The 27,868-nt window shown below is 45.2% G+C and overlaps 1 protein-coding gene across 3 annotated transcripts in view; it reads right to left on the bottom strand.

Annotated features, from left to right (window-relative positions):
* Window positions 1-27,868, bottom strand: part of KIF13B (kinesin family member 13B) — a 206,348-nt gene that overhangs the window by 160,649 nt on the left and 17,831 nt on the right. For all 3 annotated transcript variants that reach the window (XM_066594892.1, XM_066594888.1, XM_066594894.1), the window contains exon 2: window positions 23,424-23,517. In XM_066594892.1, coding sequence (XP_066450989.1) covers window positions 23,424-23,517 — 94 coding nt within the window. The remainder of the gene's footprint in view (window positions 1-23,423; window positions 23,518-27,868) is intronic.

A 27,868-nucleotide genomic window follows, 5' to 3' on the forward strand; every position in this document is an offset into this window, starting at 1 on the left:
ACCCGCCCTCATTATCTAGCCAATCAAACCACTTCTGAGTCACCTGGAAAAGTTTCACCCCCAAGTACAGCTACCCAATCCGCTACACTAAGCTTGTTTAATTACATCTGCAGTGGAGCTTAAATGGTTATTTATTGGTTCTTCATTATTGCCCAAAATAGAAAAGTAAAATATCCAAATCACCCTGGCCCTGCGCCGCGCCCCGGCCAACCCCCATGCCCCAAAGACGCAGCTCACGTACATCTATGTTTCCTTTATCTCATACATGGCTTTAATAGCAAACTAAGAAAAATTAAGTCCTATAACTGCACCCCTCCGACATGTACATTATCCCCCCCCTAAACAGCCGGTAATCCCGGGGATCACTTTAATTTAAGTCTTCGGTATTTCAGGAGTCACGTTTATCAAATGTCTTTTCAATTTCAGAAGTCAAAACAGATTGAAGTCCAAAGTAACGAGAGATTAACGCAGCGTGACTCCACATAAGCCGTGTTCATTGTGCATTACCACACGGCGAAAATTAATCCGACAGCACAAGCTGGTGAGGGTGGAGAGCCAGACGTCCAGCACCGGAGCCCGCGACCAAGTCATTGTGGGCTGCCCCGACCTGCACAGATGTGGAGGCACAAAAGACGACTAAGTATGGCGGACGAGACGCTGCTGATGGGATTAATCAACATTCAGCTACTACAGTCCTGAAATACAAGGGAAACCCAAGAACAGACACCAACAATAACATACTTAACACCGCACCAAACTATGTATAGGGGCAGTATTACAGTAGTTATATTCTTGTACATAGGGGCAGTATTATAGTAGTTATATTCCTGTACATAGGGGGCAGTATTATAGTAGTTATATTCTTGTACATAGGAGGCAGTATTATAGTTGTTATATTCTTGTACATAGGGAGCAGTATTATAGTAGGTATATTCTTGTACATAGGGGGCAGTATTATAGTAGTTATATTCTTATACATAGGGGGCAGTATTATAGTAGTTATATTCTTGTACATAGGGGGCAGTATTATAGCAGTTATATTCTTGTACATAGGGGGCAGTATTATAGTAGTTATATTCTTGTACATAGGGAGCAGTATTATAGTAGTTATATTCTTGTACATAGGGGACAGTATTATAGTAGTTATATTCTTGTACATAGGAGGCAGTATTATAGTAGTTATATTCTTGTATATAGGAGGCAGTATTATAGTAGTTATATTCTTGTACATGGGGGGCAGTATTATAGTAGTTATATTCTTGTATATAGGAGGCAGTATTATAGTAGTTATATTCTTGTACATAGGGGGCAGTATTATAGTAGTTATATTCTTGTACATAGGAGCAGTATTATAGTAGTTATATTCTTGTACATAGGAGCAGTATTATAGTAGTTATATTCTTGTACATAGGGAGCAGTATTATAGTAGTTATATTCTTGTACATAGAGGGCAGTATTATGGTAGTTATATTCTTGTACATAGGGGGCTGTATTATAGTAGTTATATTCTTATACACAGGGGGCAGTATTATAGTAGTTATATTCTTGTACATAGGAGGCAGTATTATAGTAGTTATATCCTTGTACATAGGGAGCAGTATTATAGTAGTTATATTCTTGTACATAGGAGGCAGTATTATAGTAGTTATATTCTTATACACAGGGGGCAGTATTATAGTAGTTATATTCTTGTACATAGGAGGCAGTATTACAGTAGTTCTATTCTTGTACATAGGGGGCAGTATTATAGTAATTATATTCTTGTACATAGGGGGCAGTATTATAGTAGTTATATTCTTGTACATAGGGGGCAGTATTATAGTAGTTATATTCTTGTACATAGGGGGCAGTATTATAGTAGTTATATTCTTGTACATAGGAGCAGTATTATAGTAGTTATATTCTTGTACATAGGGGGCAGTATTATAGTAGTTATATTCTTGTACATAGGGGGCAGTATTACAGTAGTTATATTCTTATACACAGGGGGCAGTATTACAGTAGTTATATTCTTATACACAGGGGGACAGTATTAAAGTAGTTATATTCTTGTACATAGGGCGCAGTATTATAGTAGTTATATTCTTGTACATAGGGGGCAGTATTATAGTAGTTATATTCTTGTACATAGGGGGCAGTATTATAGTAGTTATATTCTTGTACATAGGGAGCAGTATTATAGTAGTTATATTCTTGTACATAGGGAGCAGTATTCTAGTAGTTATATTCTTGTACATAGGGGGCAGTATTATAGTAGTTATATTCTTGTACATAGGGGGCAGTATTATAGTAGTTATATTCTTGTACATAGAGGGCAGTATTATAGTAGTTATATTCTTGTACATAGGGAGCAGTATTATAGTAGTTATATTCTTGTACATAGGGAGCAGTATTATAGTAGTTATATTCTTGTACATAGGGGGCAGTATTATAGCAGTTATATTCTTGTACATAGGGGGCAGTATTATAGTAGTTATATTCTTGGACGTAGAGGGCAGCATTATAGTAGTTATATGCTTGGACGTAGAGGGCAGCATTATAGTAGTTCCATTATTGTACAGAGGCAGCAGTATTTCACTCTACAAGAAAAAATTACAAAATTCAGGAGCCAACCAGTTAATCTTTGAATCAATAGAAATGATTTCTTAGAAGCTATAGTTAACCAACCACTGTGCACATCTCTGCTTTATTGGAGCTGAGGTGTCCTTAGCTAAGACAAGATATAGTTTTAACGTGGCCAATTACTATATCAATATGTCATTAAAGAAGAAAAGAGTGGAAGGTTAATATTTAATGAAAAGATTCTAAGCAGAGACACAAGATAAGCGTCTAGACCTTACAAGTCAATAGTGATATACAAGGGTTAGACAATGTATAGCAGATGAATGAATAGTCTATAAACTGCTCCTAACTGATAAGCAGTAGTCATTTACTGGTAGAGCAAGCTCCTGAGATCTACCATCCATAGCAAGGACATGGAGATGATAGCTGAATGACATGACCAACAAAGCTGACCTCATGGAATCTCAGCTGCTTCCATAATGGCCTCCTGCCCTCTAGAAGAAAATATGAAGATGAAGCGTTCACTCCTGAGAGGATGATCGTCTTGGCCGGTAGCATAAAATACTGCAACCCAACAAAGAAAACTCAAAACAACCACATGAAAGCCAAATCTATTCCAATTGGCGACTCTGACGTCCAGCGTGGAAAAACCATTTCCCATAACAAAGAAAAATTACCATCACTTCTCGAGTAAGGACACCATAAAAGGCCACTCCACTCATGAAAGTCGCCAGGCCTTCAGAATCTACTGTATTGTCTTTCGAAGTAGAATGTAGACGCCTAAGACAATTCTGCACTGAAGAGACTTCGGCGTAGAGACTTCAGTGGTCTAAGGCAGAGTCATGGTGATCATTGTGGCGGTCATATGTGTGACTTTAAGGGGCTTGGTCCTTTACATCTGCCGCCCATAAATGTATCCATGAATAGTCCAAGTTTGTTAAGTATAGAACAGGGAACAATGGACATCTAATAATTCCCCAATATGTCACTTTTAGGGACACCTTTGAGAAGGTTCAACTGCAGAGCCCAACTAAGGCTTCCCATATACATTAAAGGAAAGTTGGCCAAGTAGACGATTTTGGTGTGATCCATTAACAGTTCTCAGGGGAGATCGTGCCCGATCGTATGGTTCCACAGTAGATAGGCCACTGCCAATGGGGATCAGTCAACAGTTACTTAAGGCCTTAGGGTCACTGGACTGAAAAAAAAAAAAAGCTCAGATAAGAAGTGATGGGGAGGTTTGAGTCATATGGACCTCCTGTCACATTGAGGAACACTAGAGGGGGCTATTCCTAAAAATATAAGATAAGGCAGTGGACTTCAGATAACTGTCCCTAGACACCAATTTGTGACCACTGCTGTATATGGATTTACACAAGGCTCGTCTCTAAAAAGGTGTTGCCAAGTCTTAAGCCCCATTTACACTCAACGATTATCGCTCAAAGTTCGTTCAAACGATGGCATATGAGTGATAATTGTTGTGTGTAAACGCTGCCATTGTTCACTCTTCAGCTGAACGATGATTTTAAAGTGAGCTTAAAATCCATCGTGCAGTCAGAGAAAATAACGAGGGACCGTATACTGTGTTCTGCACGGGAGAGCTGATTACATTGTATTCAGCTGACAGCCCATGCGATAACAAAGGAGCTGATTGCAGAGCTCAGACCACCTGCTGTGTTCTGCAAGCAGCTATGGGAGGCTCATTTACATGCAAATGAAGCTGATATAGTACTAATGGACATTGATGTTCATTAGCACTTTATGAATAATCATCGCTAGAACTGTCATTCTTTTGAAAGACTGCTTTTGCGTGTGCATGAACCTTTACAAGATCATCTTTGTGTCTCCATCATGGAGGTGCCTTTAACAGAGAATGCTGCAATCTGAATGACAACAATTCAGTGTAAAGGCCCATTTACACGCAACAATTGTTGCTCAAAATTCAAAACAACGATAGCAAAGAAGCGAATCGTTACACATATATGCTACCATCATCCACTTTTCTGTCTCAATGATGATTTTTACGTGAGCTTAAAAACTATAGTTCAGACCACAGGCGGTTAACTCCATGGTAGCTAGAGATTACATTGTTTTCTCTTATAAGTCCCTGCCTGAACAATGGAGCTAATTGCAGAGCTGAGACCACCTGCTGAGTTCTGCAAATAGCCCCTGGAGGCTTATTTGCATGCAAATGAAGCTGATAAAGTACTAATAGGCATTAGTTCCCATTAGTACTTTATGCAAAACAATCACAATTATCTTTGCATGTAAATGGGCCTTAAATGCCTGTAGCAACTGAATGACGAATGGTAATTTGTTCGACGAATGGTAATTTGTTCGTCATGCAGTTTCTGCAGGAACAAAAACAAAACACGTTTTGGCCTGGTAAACAGGCAGTCACTAATTTATGAGCTTTCTTTTACTCCCTGGTTACTGTGAATGGAGGAGGGTGCAATATGCGCCAAGATAGAACATGTAATTTCTCTTACGAGCGTATTTCACGCAAATCGCGTGAGCGGCTACATGGCCGCCTGTGGCAGATTGGCACAACGTATTGTGAGCTTAATATAGCGCGCACAGAAAAAGCTTGATTTGCTCAAGTCAGCTTGACCTAACGCCAATATGTATGGGGGCCTCAACAAATTTCCATTTCCAGTCATTGAATGGAAACATTTATGAAGTGTTGATGTTCGAATTGTTTGTTACATTGTATCACACTTCAGTTGTTACAGGCAATGCAATCGTCTGGGCAGGAGGAGTTTGCAGAGTCAGAAAGTACTGGAAAAGGTCTCCATTCACTGAAAGCAAACAAAGGGGGAAATTCACTTCCGACATATTATACATCGGTCTAGTAGGGAGTCCTCTGCAATGATCAGTGGCCAAATGTCTTAGGAGGTTCAAAGATGATAGGCAAAAAATAAGTGCTCCTTAATTAGGCGACCTGGAGAAGAACAGCAGATAAAAGAAGAAAGTCTACCTCTGTCTCCACCCTGCGCACCCTAAATACAGGATCACATATGGAGCATCCATCATCCATAATCCTGACCTACATCTAAATGCCTCGCACATCAAAAAGCGTGTAAATTTTATGCTTCTTAGCTTATTAAAAACCGAGATATGTAGCCTTCATTGCCCCATGTCCTCATATAACCCATTGTGTGGATGTCCTGATGTCACCTCTAGTGCGCCATTCATCGGAAGACTACCATACGGTCAGTGAATGAACGGATTAAGTCAATGGTTTTGCTTCCCTCTTCCAGAAGGTCGCAGCTCTTCTCAGCCAAGACTATCACAAGACTAAGATGAGGATGACGGCTGAGAAGAACTAAGTATTCTAGTAGTTCTATTCTTGTAGATAGGGGGCAGTATTCTAGTAGTTCTATTCTTGTACATAGGGGGCGGTATTCTAGTAGTTCTATTCTTGTACATAGGGGGCAGTATTCTAGTAGTTCTATTCTTGTACATAGGGGGCAGTATTCTAGTAGTTCTATTCTTGTACATAGGGGGCAGTATTCTAGTAGTTCTATTCTTGTACATAGGGGGCAGTATTCTAGTAGTTCTATTCTTGTACATAGGGGGTAGTATTATAGAAGTTCTATTCTTGTACATAGGGGGCAGTATTATAGTAGTTCTATTCTTGTACATAGGGGGCAGTATTATAGTAGTTCTATTCTTGTACATAGGGGGCAGTATTATAGTAGTTCTATTCTTGTACATAGGGGGAAGTATAGTAGTTCTATTCTTGTACATAGGGGGAAGTATAGTAGTTCTATTCTTGTACATAGGGGGAAGTATAGTAGTTCTATTCTTGTACATAGGGGGCAGTATTATAGTAGTTCTATTCTTGTACATAGGGGGCAGTATTATAGTAGTTCTATTCTTGTACATAGGGGGCAGAATTATTGTAGTTATATTCTTGTACATAGGGGGCAGTATTATAGTAGTTCTATTCTTGTAAATAAGGGGCAGTATTATAGTAATTCTATTCTTGTACATGGGGGGCAGTATTATAGTAGTTATATTCTTGTACATAGGAGGCAGTATTATAGTAGTTCTATTCTTGTGCATAAGGAGTAGTATTATAGTAGTTCTATTCTTGTGCATAAGGGGCAGTATTATAGTAGTTATATTCTTGTACATAGGAGGCAGTATTATAGTAGTTCTATTCTTGTGCATAGGGGGCAGTATTATAGTAGTTATACTCTTGTACATAGGGGGCAGTATTATAGTAGTTATATTCTTGTACATAAGGGGCAGTATTATAGTAGTTATATTCTTGTACATAGGGGGCAGTATTATAGTAGTTATATTCTTGTACATAGGAGGCAGTATTATAGTAGTTATACTCTTGTACATAGGGGGCAGTATTATAGTAGTTATATTCTTGTACATAGGGGGCAGTATTATAGTAGTTATATTCTTGTACATAGGGGGCAGTATTATAGTAGTTATATTCTTGTACATAGGGGGCAGTATTATAGTAGTTCTATTCTTGTAGAAAGGGGGCAGTATTATAGTAGTTCTATTCTTGTACATAGGGGGCAGTATTATACTAGTTCTATTCTTGTACATTGGGGGCAGTATTACACTAGTTCTATTCTTGTACATAGGGGGCAGTATTATAGTAGTTATATTCTTGTACATAAGGGGCAGTATTATAGTAGTTCTATTCTTGTAAATAGGGGGCAGTATTATAGTAGTTATATTCTTGTGCATAGGGGGCAGTATTATAGTAGTTCTATTCTTGTACATAGGGGGCAGTATTATAGTAGTTCTATTCTTGTACATAGGGGCAGTATTATAGTAGTTCTATTCTTGTACATAGGGGGCAGTATTATAGTAGTTATATTCTTGTATATAGGGGGCAGTATTATAGTAGTTCTATTCTTGTACATAGGGGGAAGTATAGTAGTTCTATTCTTGTACATAGGAAGCAGTATTATAGTAGTTCTATTCTTGTACATAGAGGGCACTATTATAGTAGTTCTATTCTTGTACATAGGGGGCAGTATTATAGTAGTTCTATTCTTGTACATAGGGGGCAGTATTATACTAGTTCTATTCTTGTACATAGGGGGCAGTATTATACTAGTTCTATTCTTGTACATAGGGGGCAGTATTATACTAGTTCTATTCTTGTACATAGGGGACTATTATTGTAGTGCTATTCTTGTACATAAGGGGCAGTATTATAGTAGTTCTATTCTTGTAAATAGGGGGCAGTATTATAGTAGTTATATTCTTGTGCATAGGGGGCAGTATTATAGTAGTTCTATCCTTGTACATAGGGGGCAGTATTATAGTAGTTCTATTCTTGTACATAGGGGCAGTATTATAGTAGTTCTATTCTTGTACATAGGGGGAAGTATAGTAGTTCTATTCTTGTACATAGGGAGCAGTATTATAGTAGTTCTATTCTTGTACATAGAGGGCACTATTATAGTAGTTCTATTCTTGTACATAGGGGGCAGTATTATAGTAGTTCTATTCTTGTACATAGGGGGCGGTATTATAGTAGTTCTATTCTTGTACATAGGGGGCAGTATTATACTAGTTCTATTCTTGTACATAGGGGGCAGTATTATACTAGTTCTATTCTTGTACATAGGGCACTATTATTGTAGTGCTATTCTTGTACATAAGGGGCAGTATTATAGTAGTTCTATTCTTGTAAATAGGGGGCAGTATTATAGTAGTTCTATTCTTGTGCATAGGGGGCAGTATTATAGTAGTTCTATTCTTGTACATAGGGGGCAGTATTATAGTAGTTATATTCTTGTACATAGGGGGCAGTATTATAGTAGTTCTATTCTTGTACATAGGGGCAGTATTATAGTAGTAATATTCTTGTACATAGGGGGAAGTATTATAGTAGTTATATTCTTGTACATAGGGGGAAGTATTATAGTAGTTCTATTCTTGTACATAGGGGGAAGTATAGTAGTTCTATTCTTGTACATAGGGAGCAGTATTATAGTAGTTCTATTCTTGTACATAGAGGGCAGTATTATAGTAGTTATATTCTTGTACAAAGGGGGCAGTATTATATTAGTTCTATTCTTGTACATAGGGGCAGTATTATATTAGTTCTATTCTTGTGCATAGGGGCAGTATTATAGTAGTTCTATTCTTGTGCATAGGGGGCAGTATTATAGTAGTTCTATTCTTGTGCATAGGGGCAGTATTATACTAGTTCTATTCTTGTGCATAGTGGGCAGTATTATAGTAGTTCTATTCTTGTGCATAAGGGGCAGTATTATAGTAGTTCTATTCTTGTGCATAGGGGGCAGTATTATAGTAGTTATAGTCTTGTACAGAGGGGGCAGTATTATAGTAGTTCTATTCTTGTGCATAGGGGCAGTATTATACTAGTTCTATTCTTGTGCATAGTGGGCAGTATTATAGTAGTTCTATTCTTGTGCATAAGGGGCAGTATTATAGTAGTTCTATTCTTGTGCATAGGGGGCAGTATTATAGTAGTTCTATTCTTGTGCATAGAGGGCAGTATTATAGTAGTTCTATTCTTGTGCATAGGGGGCAGTATTATAGTAGTTATATTCTTGTACATAGGGGGCAGTATTATAGTAGTTATATTCTTGTACATAGGGGGCAGTATTATAGTAGTTCTATTCTTGTACATAGAGGGCACTATTATAGTAGTTCTATTCTTGTAGATAGGGGGCAGTATTATAGTAGTTCTATTCTTGTACATAGGGGGCAGTATTATAGAAGTTATAGTTTTGTACATAGGGGGCAGTATTATAGGAGTTATAGTCTTGTACATAGGGGGCAGTATTATAGGAGTTCTATTCCTGTACATAGGGGGCAGTATTATAGTAGTTCTATTCCTGTACATAGGGGCAGTATTATAGTAGTTCTATTCCTGTACATAGGGGGCAGTATTATAGTAGTTCTATTCCTGTACATAGGGGGCAGTATTATAGTAGTTATATTCTTGTACATAGGGGGCAGTATTATAGGAGTTATATTCTTGTACATAGGGGGCAGTATTATAGTAGTTATATTCTTGTACATAGGAGGTAGTATTATAGTTGTTCTATTCTTGTACATAGGGGGCAGTATTATACTAGTTCTATTCTTGTACATAGGGGGCAGTATTATAGTAGTTATATTCTTGTACATAGGGCACTATTATTGTAGTGCTATTCTTGTACATAAGGGGCAGTATTATAGTAGTTCTTGTAAATAGGGGGCAGTATTATAGTAGTTCTATTCTTGTACATAGGGGGCAGTATTATAGTAGTTCTATTCTTGTACATAGGGGGAAGTATAGTAGTTCTATTCTTGTACATAGGGAGCAGTATTATAGTAGTTCTATTCTTGTACATAGGGGGCAGTATTATAGTAGTTCTATTCTTGTACATAGAGGGCACTATTATAGTAGTTCTATTCTTGTACATAGGGGGCAGTATTATAGTAGTTCTATTCTTGTACATAGGGGGCAGTATTATAGTAGTTCTATTCTTGTACATAGGGGGCAGTATTATACTAGTTCTATTCTTGTACATAGGGGGCAGTATTATACTAGTTCTATTCTTGTACATAGGGGGCAGTATTATACTAGTTCTATTCTTGTACATAGGGCACTATTATTGTAGTGCTATTCTTGTACATAAGGGGCCGTATTATAGTAGTTCTATTCTTGTAAATAGGGGGCAGTATTATAGTAGTTCTATTCTTGTGCATAGGGGGCAGTATTATAGTAGTTCTATTCTTGTACATAGGGGGCAGTATTATAGTAGTTGTATTCTTGTACATAGGGGGAAGTATAGTAGTTATATTCTTGTACATAGGGGAAGTATAGTAGTTCTATTCTTGTACATAGGGGGCAGTATTATAGTAGTTCTATTCTTGTGCATAAGGGGCAGTATTATAGTAGTTCTATTCTTGTACATAGGGGGCAGCATTATAGTAGTTATATTCTTGTACATAGGCGGCAGTATTATATCAGTTATATTCTTGTACATAGGGGGCAGCATTATAGTAGTTATATTCTTGTACATAGGAGCAGTATTATATCAGTTATATTCTTGTACATAGGGGGCAGTATTATATTAGTTATATTCTTGTACATAGGGGCAGTATTATATCAGTTATATTCTTGTACATAGGGGCAGTATGATCGTTCTATTCTTGCACATACCCTAACGCTGCATAACAAAAATGTACGCCCTGCAGCTGGAAGGGGTTAATCATTTTCTATGTGTTACCATCAAGATTAGCTCATAAACAGAGCTAAATAGGGCACAAGCCAGACCAGTCGGGTCTCCATTCTGCAAGTATTTATGGTGCAGATCTTGGTTTTCTAGCACAGTTCATCCTGCTAATATGTGTAAATCCGTTTATAAGAACAAACTGCAGAGAATTGCTGATCATTTCTTCAGTAAATCCACGCTGTTCGCTGACATTTACAGCCTGATGCTACTTATTTGAAAATTGCACTTTAATGAGATGGCACCAGAAGTGAAATGCAGAGCTGAAAGTTCAGGGGAAAGCAGAGCGTAAACATTACATCAGTGCAAGGAGGATGTGAAAGCAAACAGCAAGGCGGGGATCAGGTAGGTGGCCGCAGCGGGTTCTATCAGGAACTAAAACGGTTCCCATGCGAGGAGTCTCCAGCAGCACGCGTGTGGTAAAGGATGAAGGGAACCGGCATGACCAGACCGAGCACGTGCTACAGAGCCACACACTGAATATATTTGAGGATTGATTGGTACATGCAACTCTTTTTACATAGGTGTCCGCACTTCCAATGAGAAGAACTGAATAGATGCGAAGTCTACAAATTTAGGTCAGAGATGGATCCGAGTTGCCCCATTTCTATGCCAATTATGAGCTGAAATATAGGTGCAGAATCGAAAAGAGATAAAAGGGAACCGCCATGGGGTCCCACACTACACACTGGATGCGTCGGATCCCATTACAGCTCTTTAAAATGTCCCGAATGTTTGTGGTCTATATAGAAATTTCCACCCTCGGTAGGAGCAGCTATTAGGTATTCCGGATCAGACAGACACACCTTCCCAGAGATAGAAGGTTATTGACAGACACTCCTATATTCAGGCACGCTCTGTGGTGGCGTTGGGGGTTCAGATCAGTCATGTTGGATTTAACACAAACTCATCAATTCCAATTGGTTTCCTCCAGAAGAGGAGTAGAGGCCCAGACCTCACCCCAAAAAGCGCTATTAAAGTCATTTCTGACAAACCACTTAATATCATCTTCTGCGTTTAACCCCTAAAACAATGAAACAAAATCCCGGTGTAACTATAGGAAATATTGCTTAAGTTTATTGCTCAACTGCATGGCCGCCAATCGTGCCCCTCCATCACCGCTCGTTGGCTACAAGGATTGGTGTTCAGTGTGGTAGTAATTGCAAAGCCCTTCCAGCTGTTTGTGCCACCCGTAGGACGCACACGTGGCTGGTGCATGCACCCAGCTTTTCAGTCCCTAGCCAATCCTGATGCTTCCTGGGTTTTATAACGCACCCTCGCCCATTGCAAGGTGCCTGAGCAATACGTTCTGTTGGTTTTGCAAAGGTGCAAATGATTCCTGCCCAATTCCTAGTTTGGACTTGTGCCCGCTTTCCCAGCTTTCCAGTCTTCTCCTATCCTGACCTCGGCTTGTTATTAGACCATGATCTGCCCGACTGCCACCTGTCCTGACCCTCTGCCTGCCTTTGCCTCTGGTAAAGTGCTACAGTGCTTCAGACCTGTCCGTGTCAGTTGTCACTGCACCGAGATTACCCTTGAGGCAATGGCTTAGGGGCCCCCTGCAGCTAAGACCAGATCCCTAAGAAAAGAGGTTAAAGGAAGGGTTAGAGGGTGAAACCAAGGGAACGACTAGGTGCTGTCCTCAGATAGAAGCCCAAAATCAAATCAGTCAGCGGTCCACACCTGGTGGTGCCAAAGGGGTTAACTGTTAAGTACATGGGAAATAAGGGCCCAGCTGTGCAGGACCGCAGCTCCCAGTGAAGTCTCTCCCAGCTGGCGAGGTATAATCAGCCAGGGGGCAGGGGAACGTGCGGCGCTCGCCAAGTTAAACAAGTCAGCTGAAAAATGCAGCGAGTCACGCTTGGCATGTCTTATGTGGCGAGATCACCTGACAGACCACAGGGGAGGAGGGGTTGGGGGGGGACGTAACTAAACCCATGTTACTTTAGATAACCTTGTGATCATTGGTGACAGATAATCCCAAACACTCATAACTTCCTATTAGTAGTGGTTATATCCGACAGACCGCACACAAAGCTGATAACAGAGAGCAAGTGCTAAGATCTCCATTTATCATCCACTTGGTGCATGCAGAAGTACGGCTCATATAAGGAGCCGGCATGGAGAACTTACAAACTCTGTGCACCTAGGACCTCAGCGCTGCAAGGCAATAGTGCTAACCGCTGAGCCACAGGCGGACCGCCACCGATAACTTTAGGGCTATTGGTGACGTTCGGCTTCGGGTCGAACTAACTTGGACTGAAGTGAACTTTTTGTGCAAGTTCTGCGAACCGGCCATATTCAACTTTTCAAAAGTTGGCTGAACACTTCTGTCCCTCATCTTATTCACAGCCGACCAACGTGCATCTTCAATGCTTGTCCACCGGTCCATGTAAAAGGGCCTTTATGGTCACTCAGTCAGTCACCCAACTTTCCCAGGGTCTAGGGTCAAGAAGACATCTGGCTCTTCTACTCCAAGAAGGAAGGTGTCTGCAGGCACCCTGTGCTTGCTAGTGCTTTTACAGTAGTCATTAATTCTTATACAATGGTCCCGGAGGGAACTCCCCCCTCCCACCGATGCAGTTCTCGTGTAGCCCTGCGTCCATGTTTTAATCGCTTTCATGTCCCTAAATGAAAAAAAAAATGAAGTAGCTTTGCAAATACCCTTGTATACAAATATCTTCCAGTTTCATGTATGCAGCACTAATGCAGACCAATGCAAAACCTGAAATGCAAACACACTCCACATGGAGGGGCTATTTCAGCGAGACGGCTGATCTCACACGTGTTACAAGAACCCGGATCACAGTTCAGAGCAGTATAAATGACCACAAGGGGGCAGATTGTCAGGGGATTCAGTGTAGAATGTTGTGCATCAATTATTTAGGGTTTGGCAACACGGAGGTAACAGGAGGCACGAGGCGCTTCACGCCTCGGTGAACTAAATAGCCTCTGTCTCCATACTGGAGGAACATTGAGGGGGAAGCTGTTACCTAGAAAATTTCCTCCACCCCAAAACAAAACTAGGGGGTGATATGCTACACAAAGCCGATCATCACAGAGGCTCCACAGGACAGTGCAAGCAGCTCATGTCCACAAGACCAGATTACCATGTAATAATGAGAGGTAGGGAAAAGGGGTACTGTTGGACCTTGTTGACACCGAAGTGGTGGGTGTCGACAAGGGTAAGGCTGTTTGACAGCCCGGTGATGCCCCCAGTTCCAGATTGGCTGCACGGCTTGCTCCCCGTCCTCGGCCTCTCAGATCCTGCCACTCACCACTTCGGTCTCAGTTCTCGCTGCCATCCTCGGCCTCTCAGGTCCTGGCACTCACCACTTTGGTCTCCCTTCTCACTGCCATCCTCTGGCTCTCAGGTCCTGCCACTCACCACTCAGGTCCTTCCACTCAGCACTCCGGTCTTCATTTTACGCTCCGGGCTCGCTTCCGTTGTGAAGCGGGGATGGGGAACGCTCTTTGCACAGCCTGGGTAACAGCTTGCCAGCAGAGGGGGTGGGGGTGGTAATGATGTTAGACAGCCCGCAATGTCCACACAGCGTGGGTAATAATTTTTTGCTGGGATGGAGGGTTAGGGATAGTTTCTGTGTAAAGCTTACATTATTTGCTGTAAATGCTTCCATGTTACTGCGGCCCGCCGGCTCTCACAAGGAAGGACTCACAGCTAATAATGCAAGCCTTACACAGAAACTAACTCTAACCCTCCATTACAGGCATAGCTACAGCCCCATACTGCTAGTACCTTGCTGCAGCCACCCAATTAGCAGCTTGTGGGCGTACACTGGGCATATACAGCCCATCACTAGCTCTGCACCGATACTTGTGGTGGAGACAAGATACAATTGTACCAGGTAAGGTCATTACCCCTTTACATTATGGGAGCATAGCTAAACTAGGACTCCACCAGAAGAATAGTGAGTGCAGCTCCGGAGTATAATACAGGATGTAACTCAGGATCAGTAACGTATGTACACAGTAACTTCACCATCAGAATAGTGAGTGCAGCTCTGCAGTATAATACTGGATGTAACTCAGGATCAGTACAGGATAAGTAATGTATGTACACAGTGACTCCACCAGCAGAATAGTGAGTGCAGCTCTGGAGTATAATACAGGATGTAACTCAGGATCAGTACAGGATAAGTAATGTATGTACACAGTGACTCCACCAGCAGAATAGTGAGTGCAGCTCTGGAGTATAATACAGGATGTAACTCAGGATCAGTACAGGATAAGTGATGTATGTACACAGTGAATCCACCAGCAGAATAGTGAGTGCAGCTCTGGAGTATAATACAGGATGTAACTCAGGATCAGCACAGGATAAGTAATGTATGTACACAGTGACTCCACCAGCAGAAAGGTGTAGAAATTCCCATTATACCACAATTAAAGGGGCTTCCCAATCAGACAATTTCCAAAGAATTTACCCAGGCAACCATAGCAGCAAATTAGCTAGGTGCCCACTGATCCCAATGTGGCCTGTGTGACACTTTATGTCCCCCTTCAGCAGTAAGGTCTGGCCACATTAATTAGAGGATGACCCCTTTCACTTTTCTCCTGGTGAGGACGCATCTCTCTTCGGTTCTGCATACACATTCCTGCAGTACATGGCGGCTGTGGGCACTTCTACATGCCCTCGGGGGACAGAAACATGTCCACAAAGGAGCAGCAACACATTTATCATCCCCCAATAAATTAGACAAAAGGAGGGCAGCTGCCACCTTAATCTAGGTCAAATTCCTTGCCAGCCTATTTGCCAAGCAGTCAGCGTGGAAGCACATTGGGATGTACGCTCCATCTGCTTGTATTACAATTACCTCATGTATGGCGTATGCCTCCATACAGCAAGCACGGATTTACAGCGCCGCGCATTTACAGGCCGCCGTGTCAGACCGATCATCTCACAGCCAGATCAAGGAGTTTGGAAAATATGGCGTTTGAGAGGTGAACCATCACACAAGGCGTCTCCAACATGGGCATCCTTGAAGGAAAAAATGGGCATGGATGCCCGCGGAGAGGTGCAATGGCGTTCTCACCCGTTCTACGAGCGACCAGGGTATTTTACGAGACATAATCAGTGAATGAATCACTGCAGCCAGTAAGTTGAAGCCGGGGTGGGTGATCTGATATACGCTGGCAGAGCTTACTCATGGAAGAGTCTGCCCACGTCCCACCCTGCCCTGCCCACATACCAGCCTAGACACAAGTATGAGCACATGTTACACTGTTGTCTAAAACTATTTAGGGGGACGAATCCCAGTTGTGATGGATGTAGCAGAGCTGAACGTGTTTCCAGTTACTCTCAGAGCTCAGACGCCTTTTAGACCGGCCAAGAATCAACCCTTTTTGATGAACGTCTGTCGAGAAAGAGCGTTGATTGGTGCTCGTTCACACGTGGCTGATTGTCCTATGCAGATGGCGGCTCCTTCATATGATCTGCCATCTCCGTCCAGCCAACGCTGGTCGGATGAGCATCTCGCTGTTCACACGGGGAGATATACAGCTGACCAGCAAGCTTTTTCACGTTGGCAAAAATGAGACGATCGGTGAATGAACAGTCATTCGGCGACTGATCACTTCCTTTTTACGTGGCTCAATCAGGCAAATGAATGTTCATTCCCAATCATCAGGCCGTATAAAAACCATTAAGATGAAGCGATTTTCTGAAACACCACTACTTGATGACTTTATATCCGTGGGATAGGTCATCATTACCAAATTGGTGGGGAAACCCCATTCTGACTTCCAGCAATCAGCCTCTTATTTAAAGACCGGGTACAGCGCTATACATTATGTTGTGGCTGTGCCCGGTATTACAGCTCAGTCCCTTTCACTTGAATCAGACTGAGCAGCAAGTAAGCCATAGTAACATAGTATGTTAGGCTGAATGAAGACAGTGTCCATCTAGTTCAGCCTGTAAAGCCACGTGACAAATGAACGTGACGGCAGTGTCCAGAGGCCACGGCACTCGTCTCCGCAAACAGCTGATCAGTAAGAGGGGGTGGAGGGTGGGGGGTTACCCCCACTGATTCGATCTTGATGACCTATCCTGAGGTTTGGCCAGCAATACTTTAAGGTGCTATTTCACGGGCCGATAACACTAGGATTCCTGCCAACCAGGAATGATCATCGTTCGCTGTAAATGTGCGCACCGATTGAGCAGCGAACAAGAATTTTTTAGCTACTTGTTCGTTGTTCAGTTTTTGCATTCAGAAAGTCACACAGTGAATCGACCTGTGGCAGCAGAAGCCGGTCACTGATGAACCACTGCCTGACTATAGCGAATGGAGGTGGGCGGCGCCAACGTCCCTCGGCCACTTCGCCTCCATTCACTAGTGATCATCACTCCTGTGTAGATGCCCAGGAATGATTCTCGCTGGGACGACCTGTGGGGTATCTGCGTCCGGCAGGTCGTGCCTTGTAAAAGCATCTTTAGCCCTGAAGAACCCCTTTAAACCACAGATCATGCATTGTGTTATTGCGAAGGACAAACTCAGCACTGCTACATCTACATTGTGGGTGGGGAGAGGGAGCAGCTTATCTCCCTGAGAACAAAGAGGATCAGGCTTACTAATATCTAGCGATCTCCATCCTCCTTTCTCTCCCAACGTCTGCGGTTGAGAAAAAGTCTGGTGAACCCCAAACACACAGGCTGGTCGGCCATCCCAGCCGACCCTCATCTAGTCTGGTCGTACAATCCCTTTAAATAGAAGGCTAGAATCAGTCGGAGGTTGTGGACACCTACAGCTGCACGGTCCCTTGGCTGAAATTTTAAGACAAAAGTTTGGAGGATAAAAAAAAAAAAAAAGCTGCAAAATACCTAAAACTCTAAAAACAAAAAAAATACAAAAAAAAAAGTTTAAGTGACCAATTAAAGAAGTTTTCAGACACTTAGAAAAGACAGGAATTAGGTTTACCTGTTAATTCCTTTTCTGGAGTCATCCTGACAGCATACACATGGAGGATGTCCACTGGACCCCTGTTGGGACAGGAAGCGGAAAAACATACAAAAGGCACCTCCCGCCACCAGCTCACCAGTGTGTACCAAATAACTACAGTGACCCGGCTTTGCTTAATCACTCATTTTTAATAACGAAACTTATAGTACAATACGTTACTTCACGTAGAGAAGGATAACTGAAGGGGAGGGAAAAGCCCCTATGCTGTCAGGATGACTCCAGAAAAGGAATTAACAGGTAAACCTAATTCCTGTCTTCCCCTCGTCATCCTGACAGCATACACATGGAGGAGTACCAACAATCAAGGGCTTTAGGGAGGGACCACTGCTTGCAGAACTTTCCGCCCAAAGGCAGTGTCCCGGCTGGCCCCCACGTCCAGACGGTAGTGTTTTACAAAAGTATGGGTGCTTGACCATGTGGCGGCTCTGCAAATCTGGTCGGTTGTCGCCTGGGCTCTCTCCGCCCAGGAACAGGCGACCGCCCTAGTAGAATGGGCTCTAACTTCGCCCGGGAGTGGGATCCCTTGGGATCTGTATGCCTCTTCTACGGCCCTCCTGACCCACCGCGCTAGGGAGTCCTTAGTAGCGGCCCCTCCTCTGCGTGGACCCTGAAATTGAATGAAGAGGTTATTAGACTTCCTAAAGGTATGTGAGACCTCTAAGTACTTCAGAACTGCTCGTCTCACGTCTAGGTTATGGAACCTCTGTTCCGTAGTGTTCCGGGGTTCCTGGCAGAAGGAGGGAAGTACTATTTTTTGCTCTCTGTGAAAGTCCGTAAGGACTTTCGGTTGAAAGAAGGGGTCGGGTCTAAACTCTATCTTGTCCGGGAAGATGGTCATATATGGAGTTTTTATAGAGAGAGCTTGGATTTCCCCGATCCGCCTGGCGGATGTAATGGCCACTAGGAAGGCAACCTTATATGAGAGGGTCTTAACTGAGAGTTCTTCCAGGGGCTCGAAGGGATGTGCGCAAAGGGCCTGTAAAACAAGATTCAGGTCCCATGGGGGCATGGTTCTTCTTATAAAGGGGTGAAGTCTAACTGCTCCTTTAAGGTATTTTTTGACTAGCCTATGGTCGGCTAACGGGAAGTCAAAGAAGGCTCCTAGGGCGGCCACCTGGACCTTAAGGGTACCAGGTTTTAGGCCCATGTCCAGTCCATCCTGAAGGAGCTCTAGAATCTTATTAATGTCTGGTTGTTGGAGGTCGTGAATACTGTGCCCCAACCACCTAGAGAAGGTGTCCCACACCCTGGTGTATATGTTCCTGGTGGACTCTTTGAGACTCTCACATAAGGTGGTGGTCACCCTCCCTGATAGGCCCTGGTTCAGATATTTTACCCGCACAGCTTCCAGGCCGCTAGTCTGAACTGTCGGGTTTTTGGGCAAATCAGGGGACCCTGTTGTAGGAGGTCGTCTCTCCACGGCAGATGTAGGGGCTCCTGTGTTGATAGAGCGGCCAGGAGCGGGAACCAAGGTCTCTTGGGCCAGAATGGGGCTACCAGGATAACGGAGCCCGGGGACCCCTGGATCTTCTTTAGAACCCGAGGGATCAGGGGAATAGGTGGGAAGGCGTATGTCAGGTCCCATTCCCATGCTTGGGATAGTGCGTCTATTCCCAGGGAGCCCCCGTCTGCCCCCCTGGAAAAGAACCGGGGACACTTGTTGTTCTCCCGAGAGGCAAACAAATCCACCTTTGGAGTCCCCCATCTTTCTGTAATCAGTTGGAATGCCTCTGGATGTAGTGCCCACTCCCCAGGGTCTATCCTCCTGCGGCTGAGGTAGTCTGCCATGGCGTTCTCTGGGCCCCTTACGTGGAACGCTGAAACGGAAGGCATCCGCTGCTCTATCCACCCGAGCACTTTCGCCGCCAGGTCTTGTAGTCGGGGGTTCCGCGTGGATCCCTGGTGGCGAATGAGGGACACAGTTGTTATGTTATCCGAGAATATTTTAATGGGTCTACCCCCGATCTCTGTCTCGAGGTCACGGATGGCCCTCCAGACCGCGCAAAGCTCCTTGTAATTGGAGGATTGAGTGGCCTCTTTCTGGTTCCAGACCCCCTGGACATAGCGACAGCCTAAGTGGGCCCCCCAGCCAGTTGCGCTCGCGTCAGTGAAGATGGATACTGGGGATGCCGGGTCCCAACTTGTGGACCTGGCGAGGTTGGGGATAGACGTCCACCACCCCAAGGAGGACCTTACTTTGTGAGTGAGGGTGACTTCCTGATCCAGGGAAGCTGGAGATTTGTCCCAGTTGCTCAGGATAAAGTCCTGGAGAGTTCTACCATGTAACTGGGCCCACGGGACTACTCCAATACAGGCTGTCATGAGACCGAGGACCCTCATGCCTCTCCTAAGGGAAACCTGGGAGGCTAACGAAAGTGCCCGGCTTTCGTCTTGGATCGTTTTTTGCTTTTCTAGCGGGAGGGAAGAGCACTGGTGGTGTGAGTCCAGGATAACCCCTAGGAACTTTTTGCTTTGTTCGGGCTGAAGATTGGATTTGTCGAAGTTAATGATCCAACCTAGCGACTCGAACAGGCGGAGGGTGAGGTTGACCCGGTGCTGGAGTTCCGAGGGTGATCCTGCTATAAGCAGGAAATCGTCGAGGTATGGGACAATTAGTACTTTGTCCGTCCTTAGTGCTGCTACCATCTCCAATACTAGTTTGGAGAATACCCGAGGTGCGGAGGAAATCCCGAACGGCAGGCATGCGAATTGGTAATGTGAGACTGACCCTTCCATCATCAGGGCGAATCGAAGAAACTGTTGGGAGTCTGAGTGTATCGGAATATGATAATAGGCGTCTTTTAAGTCCACCGTGGCCATGACGCTATCTCGTGTGATTAGGGGGATCGCTGATCTTACTGATTCCATTTTAAATCTTCGGTATGTTATAGATTTATTCAGGTATTTCAGGTTGATTATAACTCTGTAGGCCCCGTTAGGCTTCTTAATAAGAAACAAGGGGGAGTAGCAGCCTTTGAACCGTTCCTCTACGGGAACTGGGATAATGGCCCCCAGGGATAGCAGGTCCCGTACCCCCGACTGGAGGGCCCGGGCCGACGCGGGTGACTGGCAGGGGGTAACCACGAACCTCCGGGGAGGGGGGGCGGAAAGCTCAATTGTATAGCCCTCTGAGACCAGGCGAAGGGCCCAGGGATTGGAGGTTATTTCGCTCCATCTATTGGCGAACCCCCTAAGTCTGCCCCCCACCTGCCGGATCCCGATGGGCGGATTCTCACCCTTTCCGCCTTTGGGGTAAGACCAGCGTCCGGTTTTCCCCTTCCCCCTGTATGTTCTCGGGGGGACAAAGGGAGGAGGGTAGGAGGAGGAAGGCCGCTTGACGGGTCTGTCTGCTGGTAGCCCCTGACTTTTGTCTGAGGCCTTCTCCAGGAGTGTATCCAGGGAAGGTCCGAAGATGCGATGTCCCTGGAAGGGCAAAGAGCAAAGCCTGTTCTTGGAGGCATTGTCCCCTGTCCAGGCTTTTACCCAGACGGCCCTCCTGGCGGTGTTCGAAAGTGCCGCTGACCGGGCCCCGAACCTTACTGACTCCATCGAGGCGTCCGCCAGGAAGCCGGTGGCCTGTTGGAGGAGGGGAAGGCAGTTGGCGATATCTTCCCTCGAACCCCTTTGCGAGACCAGGGCCTGGAGTTGGTCTAGCCAGACCGTCATGGATCTCGCTACCGACGTGGCCGTAATGTTGGTCTTCATGGTGAGGGCCGCCGACTCCCAGGCCTTCTTCATTGCCGCATCCACTCGTGAATCCAGTGGGTCCCGCAACTGGGAGATGTCCTCAAAGGGGAGGGCAGCCTTCTTCGAGACCCTGGCGACCGCCAAATCCACCTTCGGGACGGTGTCCAAGAATTCAATGTCTTCCGGGGTGAAGACCATACGCTCTCTAAACTCCCTAGACAGGAAAAACTTGCGTTCTGCCTGTTTCCACTCGGTCAAGATGAGCTGTTTTAGGATATCGTTGACCGGGAATGATGGTTTGGGCTGAGGTATGAGTCCCCGGAACAGGGTATCCTGGAGGGATGGCTGCTGTGGTGCCTGTTCCTCCACCTGCATGGTGTGACGGACCGCTGTTAGTAGCTGCCCCAGATCCGCCGATGCGAAGAAGTACTTCCTCGTTTCTTCCATGGGCGGTATGGATTCTGAGGGGGAATCCTCTAAGAACCCTTCCTCCGAGTCTGATTCTTCAATCCGTGACCGCCTTACCCTTTTCGTGGGGGGCGGAACGGAAAGAGACGAGAGAGAGGCCTCGATCTCCTCGCGGATCATAGCTCGGATGTCGGATATGCCCGAGGGGCCTTCCTCCCGGACCACCTTCTCTGTGCAGGCTGCGCATAAGGGTTTGGTGTGTCCCTCGTCCAGTCGCCGCAGGCAGACTGGGCACTTGCGCACGCGCTTCTTGGCCTCTCTGCTCTTTTGTGCTTCTCTGTCCTAAGAGACGGAGACAGCAGAAAAAAAGGGGGGGGTTTTCCAGCACCTGACCCTTCGTTACCCCTGGTGTGAGCCCCCGGAGGTTTACTCACCAGCGGGTTGCTCTCCGTGTCCTCTCTGGCCGACATCTTTACTTAGGTGCAGACCGAAGACATGTGGGGAATCCTGCTTTCTCCTTTTCTTCCTTTTTTTTTTTTTTTTTTTTTTTTTTCAAATTTGGCGCCTTTTTCCTCGAGGCCCCGCCCCCCCGTGACGCGGCCGTGCTGACGTCATGCCGCCGCGCCGGACCCGGGGGATACACTCTGCGTCGGGCTCTGAGGAGGGCGCATAGATGTCCGGGGACGTCGGATCGAGCGCAGCCGCCGCCCGCGCCGCGCGCTCTACCCCCCCCCCCCCCCTCGCTGGCATACCTGCTCACGCCGACAGAGGATCGCTGGAAGCCAGGGTCCCGGGCCGACGTCCAGAGCGGGTGCCTGATCCGGAGGAGGCTTCCAAGCCCTGCAGGTACGGGCTGTATCTTCCCAGTGCGACAACCCCACTGGGCAGCGCGCTAGGGAAGGGTTCCCCGCAGGGAACGTGGTGCTGGTTTTGGATCCTGCGGGTGAGGGTCCCCACGTAGGGTCTCACCCGCGCAAGCTCTGCCAGCCCGACCAGAGAGTCGTCCCCCCACGGGCGGACAGGCTGCATAGGAATTTTCTTCTTTCTTCTTGCCTCCAGCATACACCTGGAGGCTTCCGCTTGGACTGTCCTGTAGGGACAGGAAGACACTGGTGAGCTGGTGGCGGGAGGTGCCTTTTGTATGTTTTTCCGCTTCCTGTCCCAACAGGGGTCCAGTGGACATCCTCCATGTGTATGCTGTCAGGATGACGAGGGGAAAAGTTAATGCGTGGAAGATTTGCACAGAAAATCTGTGGCAAATCCCCCCTGTGTGAACATAGCCCCAAAGGTCCAGAACACAGAGCTGAGGGTCTTGTTACTATGTATCAGTACATCAGTCCAAGAGATCATGAGCGTCACACAGCAGCGCATAGGACTGCCTATACTGCTGCACTGTAACAACCACTCAGCTGTGTGAGAGGGACCAGTTCTTAGACTCTGGCCAGAAACAAAATGACAGCAAGCAGAGATCTTGCAAATGGTGAGGAACTGAAACACAGAGTCAATTAGAACATTACATGACCCCCCGATAGCGGACAGGCGGCAGATCACCTACCTGGCATCCCCTTTGGATAGGTTGCTGTTGGAGGGGTAAAGGATGATTTGATCTTTCTCCGCATCGACGACACATTTTGTGTGAAGGTCCAATTCTGCAAGAAAATCAGACAGCGTTAGAGAATCATCATGTAGGGGCGCTGCAGCACTAGCGAGTCCAGCAGTTACAACGAGCTTCAGCATGACAAATGTCAGAGCTGCAAGTCCCAACCCACCAGGAAATTTTCAGCACCTTATCCTTTTTGCTACCCAGGAGGCAAGTCGCTACCAGACTGCAGCTTACCTCCCTAAACACATTTGGCTAAACGTCCTGGGGGAGCCGGGAGAGAACGGCTATTAGATGAACACCCAAACGTTTCTAGGAAAGCTCTTGCCCGACCACTGGGTTCTACAAAGGTCTCTCAAGTCTAGAAATGTAGAGGTCCACTCCGGCAAAAAACAAAAACACAAAAACACATTTTCCCATTCTTGCCCCTTCACCTGATTTCCCCGTCACATTCTGGAGGTCTCGTCTGTGTATTCCAGCCACTTCCATGCTGTGTAGCCCCCTGTCTGATACTTAACAGCCACCATCTTGAAAGTGAGTTTGTTTTTTTACTTTCAATTTCACATCAATCCCATGATGCATCAGCATAACATTAGCTGAGGCTTTACCATTTCTGCCTGCTGGGGGGGGAAAAGTTTAATGATCATTTCCTTCTTTATTCACCTAAATAAGCCATAGTCCATAACTATACAGTCAGGAGGATGAGCTGTGATCTCCTCTATTATAACTGCGTGATCATCATCAGTAACTGTGATAGTGTGTGAGGAGTGTATGTCCTCCTCTAGGCAGCTTCTGTGATAGATCCATGCAACAGCATCACACAGACCGAGAATATGACTAGAAAATGAAACCATAACCCGCAGGAAAAAGAGGCCAGGAGTTTCAGACAGAAAGAAATAGCTAACCGAAGTAACACTATATATACGAGGGGGGGGGGGGGCGATAGCTACACAGCGATGAATAAAAAAAAAAAAAAATCTAATCACTGGAGGGGCCCTTTAAGAGCCAAATGATATATTTTTTAGTTGCATTGGACACGGTTTTAATCCCGGAGTTGTCAATGACCATCTCTATAGAAGCTATAAAGGCAGCCATATTGGCTGTCCCTCCCCTTTCCCAAAAGCCAAACAACTAAAGACACTGACAACTTGAAGAGGACGATGTGAAAATATTCTTTAAGGGATCATCCGCGCGGGCGTATGCAATTTCCGTTTGTAAAAAAAATGCAGTTTTTACTGCGTAGGCGCAGGTTTTTAAATCCGCGTTCCATCCGTTTTTCGTGTGTGGAAAAAAAAGTTCAATTTTTTTTTTCTTACACACTCAAGACTTTAACGGGCGATGGCGCCAACGATGCTCATTTTTAGCATTTACACCAATACGGTAGCCGAAATCTGCCATCGGTGAGTGGAGAAGAGTCAGCCGGGCTCCTTCTGCCCTTGCTGGGGCTGAACACTGCGGTCCTGCTCACACAGCTGGAGGGCTCGTCACATTGTGTCGCCATAAGATTTGTCATGTTGCGTGTCTCACAGATGACGGCTCACGCTGATAGATTTAATTTTCCCCGTCTTTTCTGGGATTTGTCTTCCTATGACAAAGCTCAATCTTCAGCCGCTGCGTCTCGCGAGTTCCTCCTCAGCCCACATCGCTCTGACATTTTGGGGTCAGTCAGATGCTTTTTTGCCTGAGCTGCTACGAATCCGCCGCGGGCCCCGTCCCTCTTCAGGATGCGAGCGCGCCGGGCGTCCTATATCTGGAGCTTATTACATCAAACTGTTGTCAGCGAGCACCAGGGCGGTGGGTGATACGGGCACGTACAAGTGACTGATACCACAGTGACCTGCCCAGACCGTCTGCAGTAAACCTGCGGATCGGCAACTAAAGCCAAGCCAAAATAGCGCAGATTTTGAAAAGTTTGCCGTTGCGGTTTTGATGTGGGATTCCGTGCGAATGTTGCATTCCACAGCATTTTCCGCTACGTGGGACCATACCTTGATTCTTCTGTAAATCGGAGGGGGTGACATGAATTTTTGTTCATCTTATCAACCCCTCATCAATCAGAGAGCATATTTGGTCTCTGGTTATCACATATAGGGGTTTTCCCCCCTGAAAAGATGAGGACTTGCGCATCTAATCACTCCTATACAACGTTTAACCCCACAGATGCTGCAGTCACTGCTGACCGTAGTCAACAGCAGGCATGAGTGATCACTACTGACGGAGATGCCAGCGATCTGACATGGTTGCCCACTTTCTGTGGTGCATGGTGCCAGCAATGTATTAGAAATGGCTTGGTTATCAGAGTGCTGTGTGCCTTATGAGATTATCTACTCCCACGTTGGCACACCATGTCAAACACGCCAACACCTGAAATCCTAGAAAGGACAACAAGCCAACAGGAAGTCAGCGGTGCCGTCAATAACACGCTGCAAGGTTTCCAGGGGTGTAACACCTACAGTAGCTCTACAGCGAGATCAAGGTTCAGTCCTCAGAATTTACAAGAGCCTGATGGGCACAGCGCCCCCCGCTGGTAGCGACAGTACAGGTTGACAGGAGATCCGCCACACTTAGTCCATTCACCATCTGGGCTTACGACTACAAACATGATGCAATATGCTTACACAAAGATATGCTAAACTTCCGGGACTTCAGACTGACACACTGCAGCAAACCACCACAAAGATTTGTGCAGCTGCTGCTTCTGTGCTTAGCTCACAGAGCATTGTGTACACTGGATACAACTAGATCCACTTCTCAGCTAAGAATAGGTCTAACTATGTACAAATGTATCAATCTTGAGTCTGGGCTATTGAGCTCACAGAGCATTGTCTAGACTGGATGCAATTGCATCCACTTCTCTGCTGACAGCAGGATGAGCTATGTAGAGTATCAGTCTGGAGTCCAGGCTATTGAGCTCATAAAGCATTGTCTACACTGGACTATAAATGTATTCACTTCTAAGCTGAGAACAGGACGATATATGTATAAATGTATCAGGCTGTTGAGCTCACAGAGCATTGTCTAGACTGGATACAGTTATATCCGCTTTTCAGCTGACAGCAGGATAAGCTATGTACAATGTATCAGTCTGGAGTCTGGGCCATTGGCTCACAGAGCATTGTCTAGACTGGATGCAATGGTATCCACTTCTCAGCTGATAGCAGGATAAGCTATGTACAATGTATCAGTCTGGAGTACAAGTTAGTGAGCTCACAGAGCATTGTCTAGACTGGATGCAATTGTACCCACTTCTCGGCTGCCTTTGAATATAAGCTAGAGTGTTCTCATTCACCGACAGCAAACAGAGGTGATGAAAACGGTAAGGAAACTGAAACACAGAGTATAAGAAAGTTGTTGAACTTGTCATTTACGCAGTGATTAAGCTTTATGGAAAAGCCCTCTAACTTAAAGGGAAGTACACGATTTTGTTGCCATTCTGCACAAAGGGAAGGACTTCCGCAGGGCTCCTCCGACTGTAAGAAGTCAAGCAGCGCTCACTCCACGGTCGGCTGAAGGCAGAACGACATTAGTTCATCAGGATGAGCAGGCGGAGAGGCCCTGAAGACAGGATTAATTGGCTGCTGCTCTCCATCATCTTCTGTCACGTCCCATTACGCTCCCAGATGCAGAATGAAGATTGTGTAAGACACTATTAACCAGCGTGAAGTCTGAGGGAAGCAGCGGGGAACCAGCCCCATCCTACCAGCGAGGACTGTACTACACGAACAACAAGAGTGCCAGGGGTGGTCGGGACCTACGGAAACAATGTAGCACAGTGAGCTGTGCTGTTTATGGAAGCTGTAGAAACAGTGTAACACTGGGCTAGGCCGCTACAGAACCTAACTCACCTCTGCGCTAGCGATTCCATTTCCTGCTCTGTTAAGATGTATCAAGGAATCCGCACAGAATTGTATATCCATCTGCTGTAGTTTATAAGAGAGAGAAGGGCGGACATCCCCTTTAAGAGAAGCCGGTAGAGATTTGTTGTCTTCCATGGAAATGAGCAGCAGTTCCAGGAATCGTTTCCTCCATGACTCATCGCTTCCAATTACTGCTACTACCGCCCGCCGTATGTGCGAGGTGTTGGGTCTACGGGCAGGTCGTGTTCAGCAGGGTCTCTACACGGCGGTATATGACCAAAAACGGCTGGACAATTATTTTTATTTATGCTAAAATAAAGTTTGGAAATGGGCTTCTCATTTGTGTCGACGTTTTGATATGTAATATGTACAATTTTAGTTGGCTTTGGGTCATTTTCTTTTTTATGAATGTATTTGTTTTTTATTCTGGAGTTTTTTGTTTTTTTTTTAAAACTTATTCCTGCAACTATTTTTTCTACCATGTATGACCCCCATGATGTCATATAAGACCTCTGGGGGTCATTTACATTGTCTTTTTTTCAC

Source organism: Eleutherodactylus coqui, chromosome 1 (genome assembly GCF_035609145.1).
Source record: "Eleutherodactylus coqui strain aEleCoq1 chromosome 1, aEleCoq1.hap1, whole genome shotgun sequence".
Classification (NCBI taxonomy): Eukaryota; Metazoa; Chordata; class Amphibia; order Anura; family Eleutherodactylidae; genus Eleutherodactylus; species Eleutherodactylus coqui.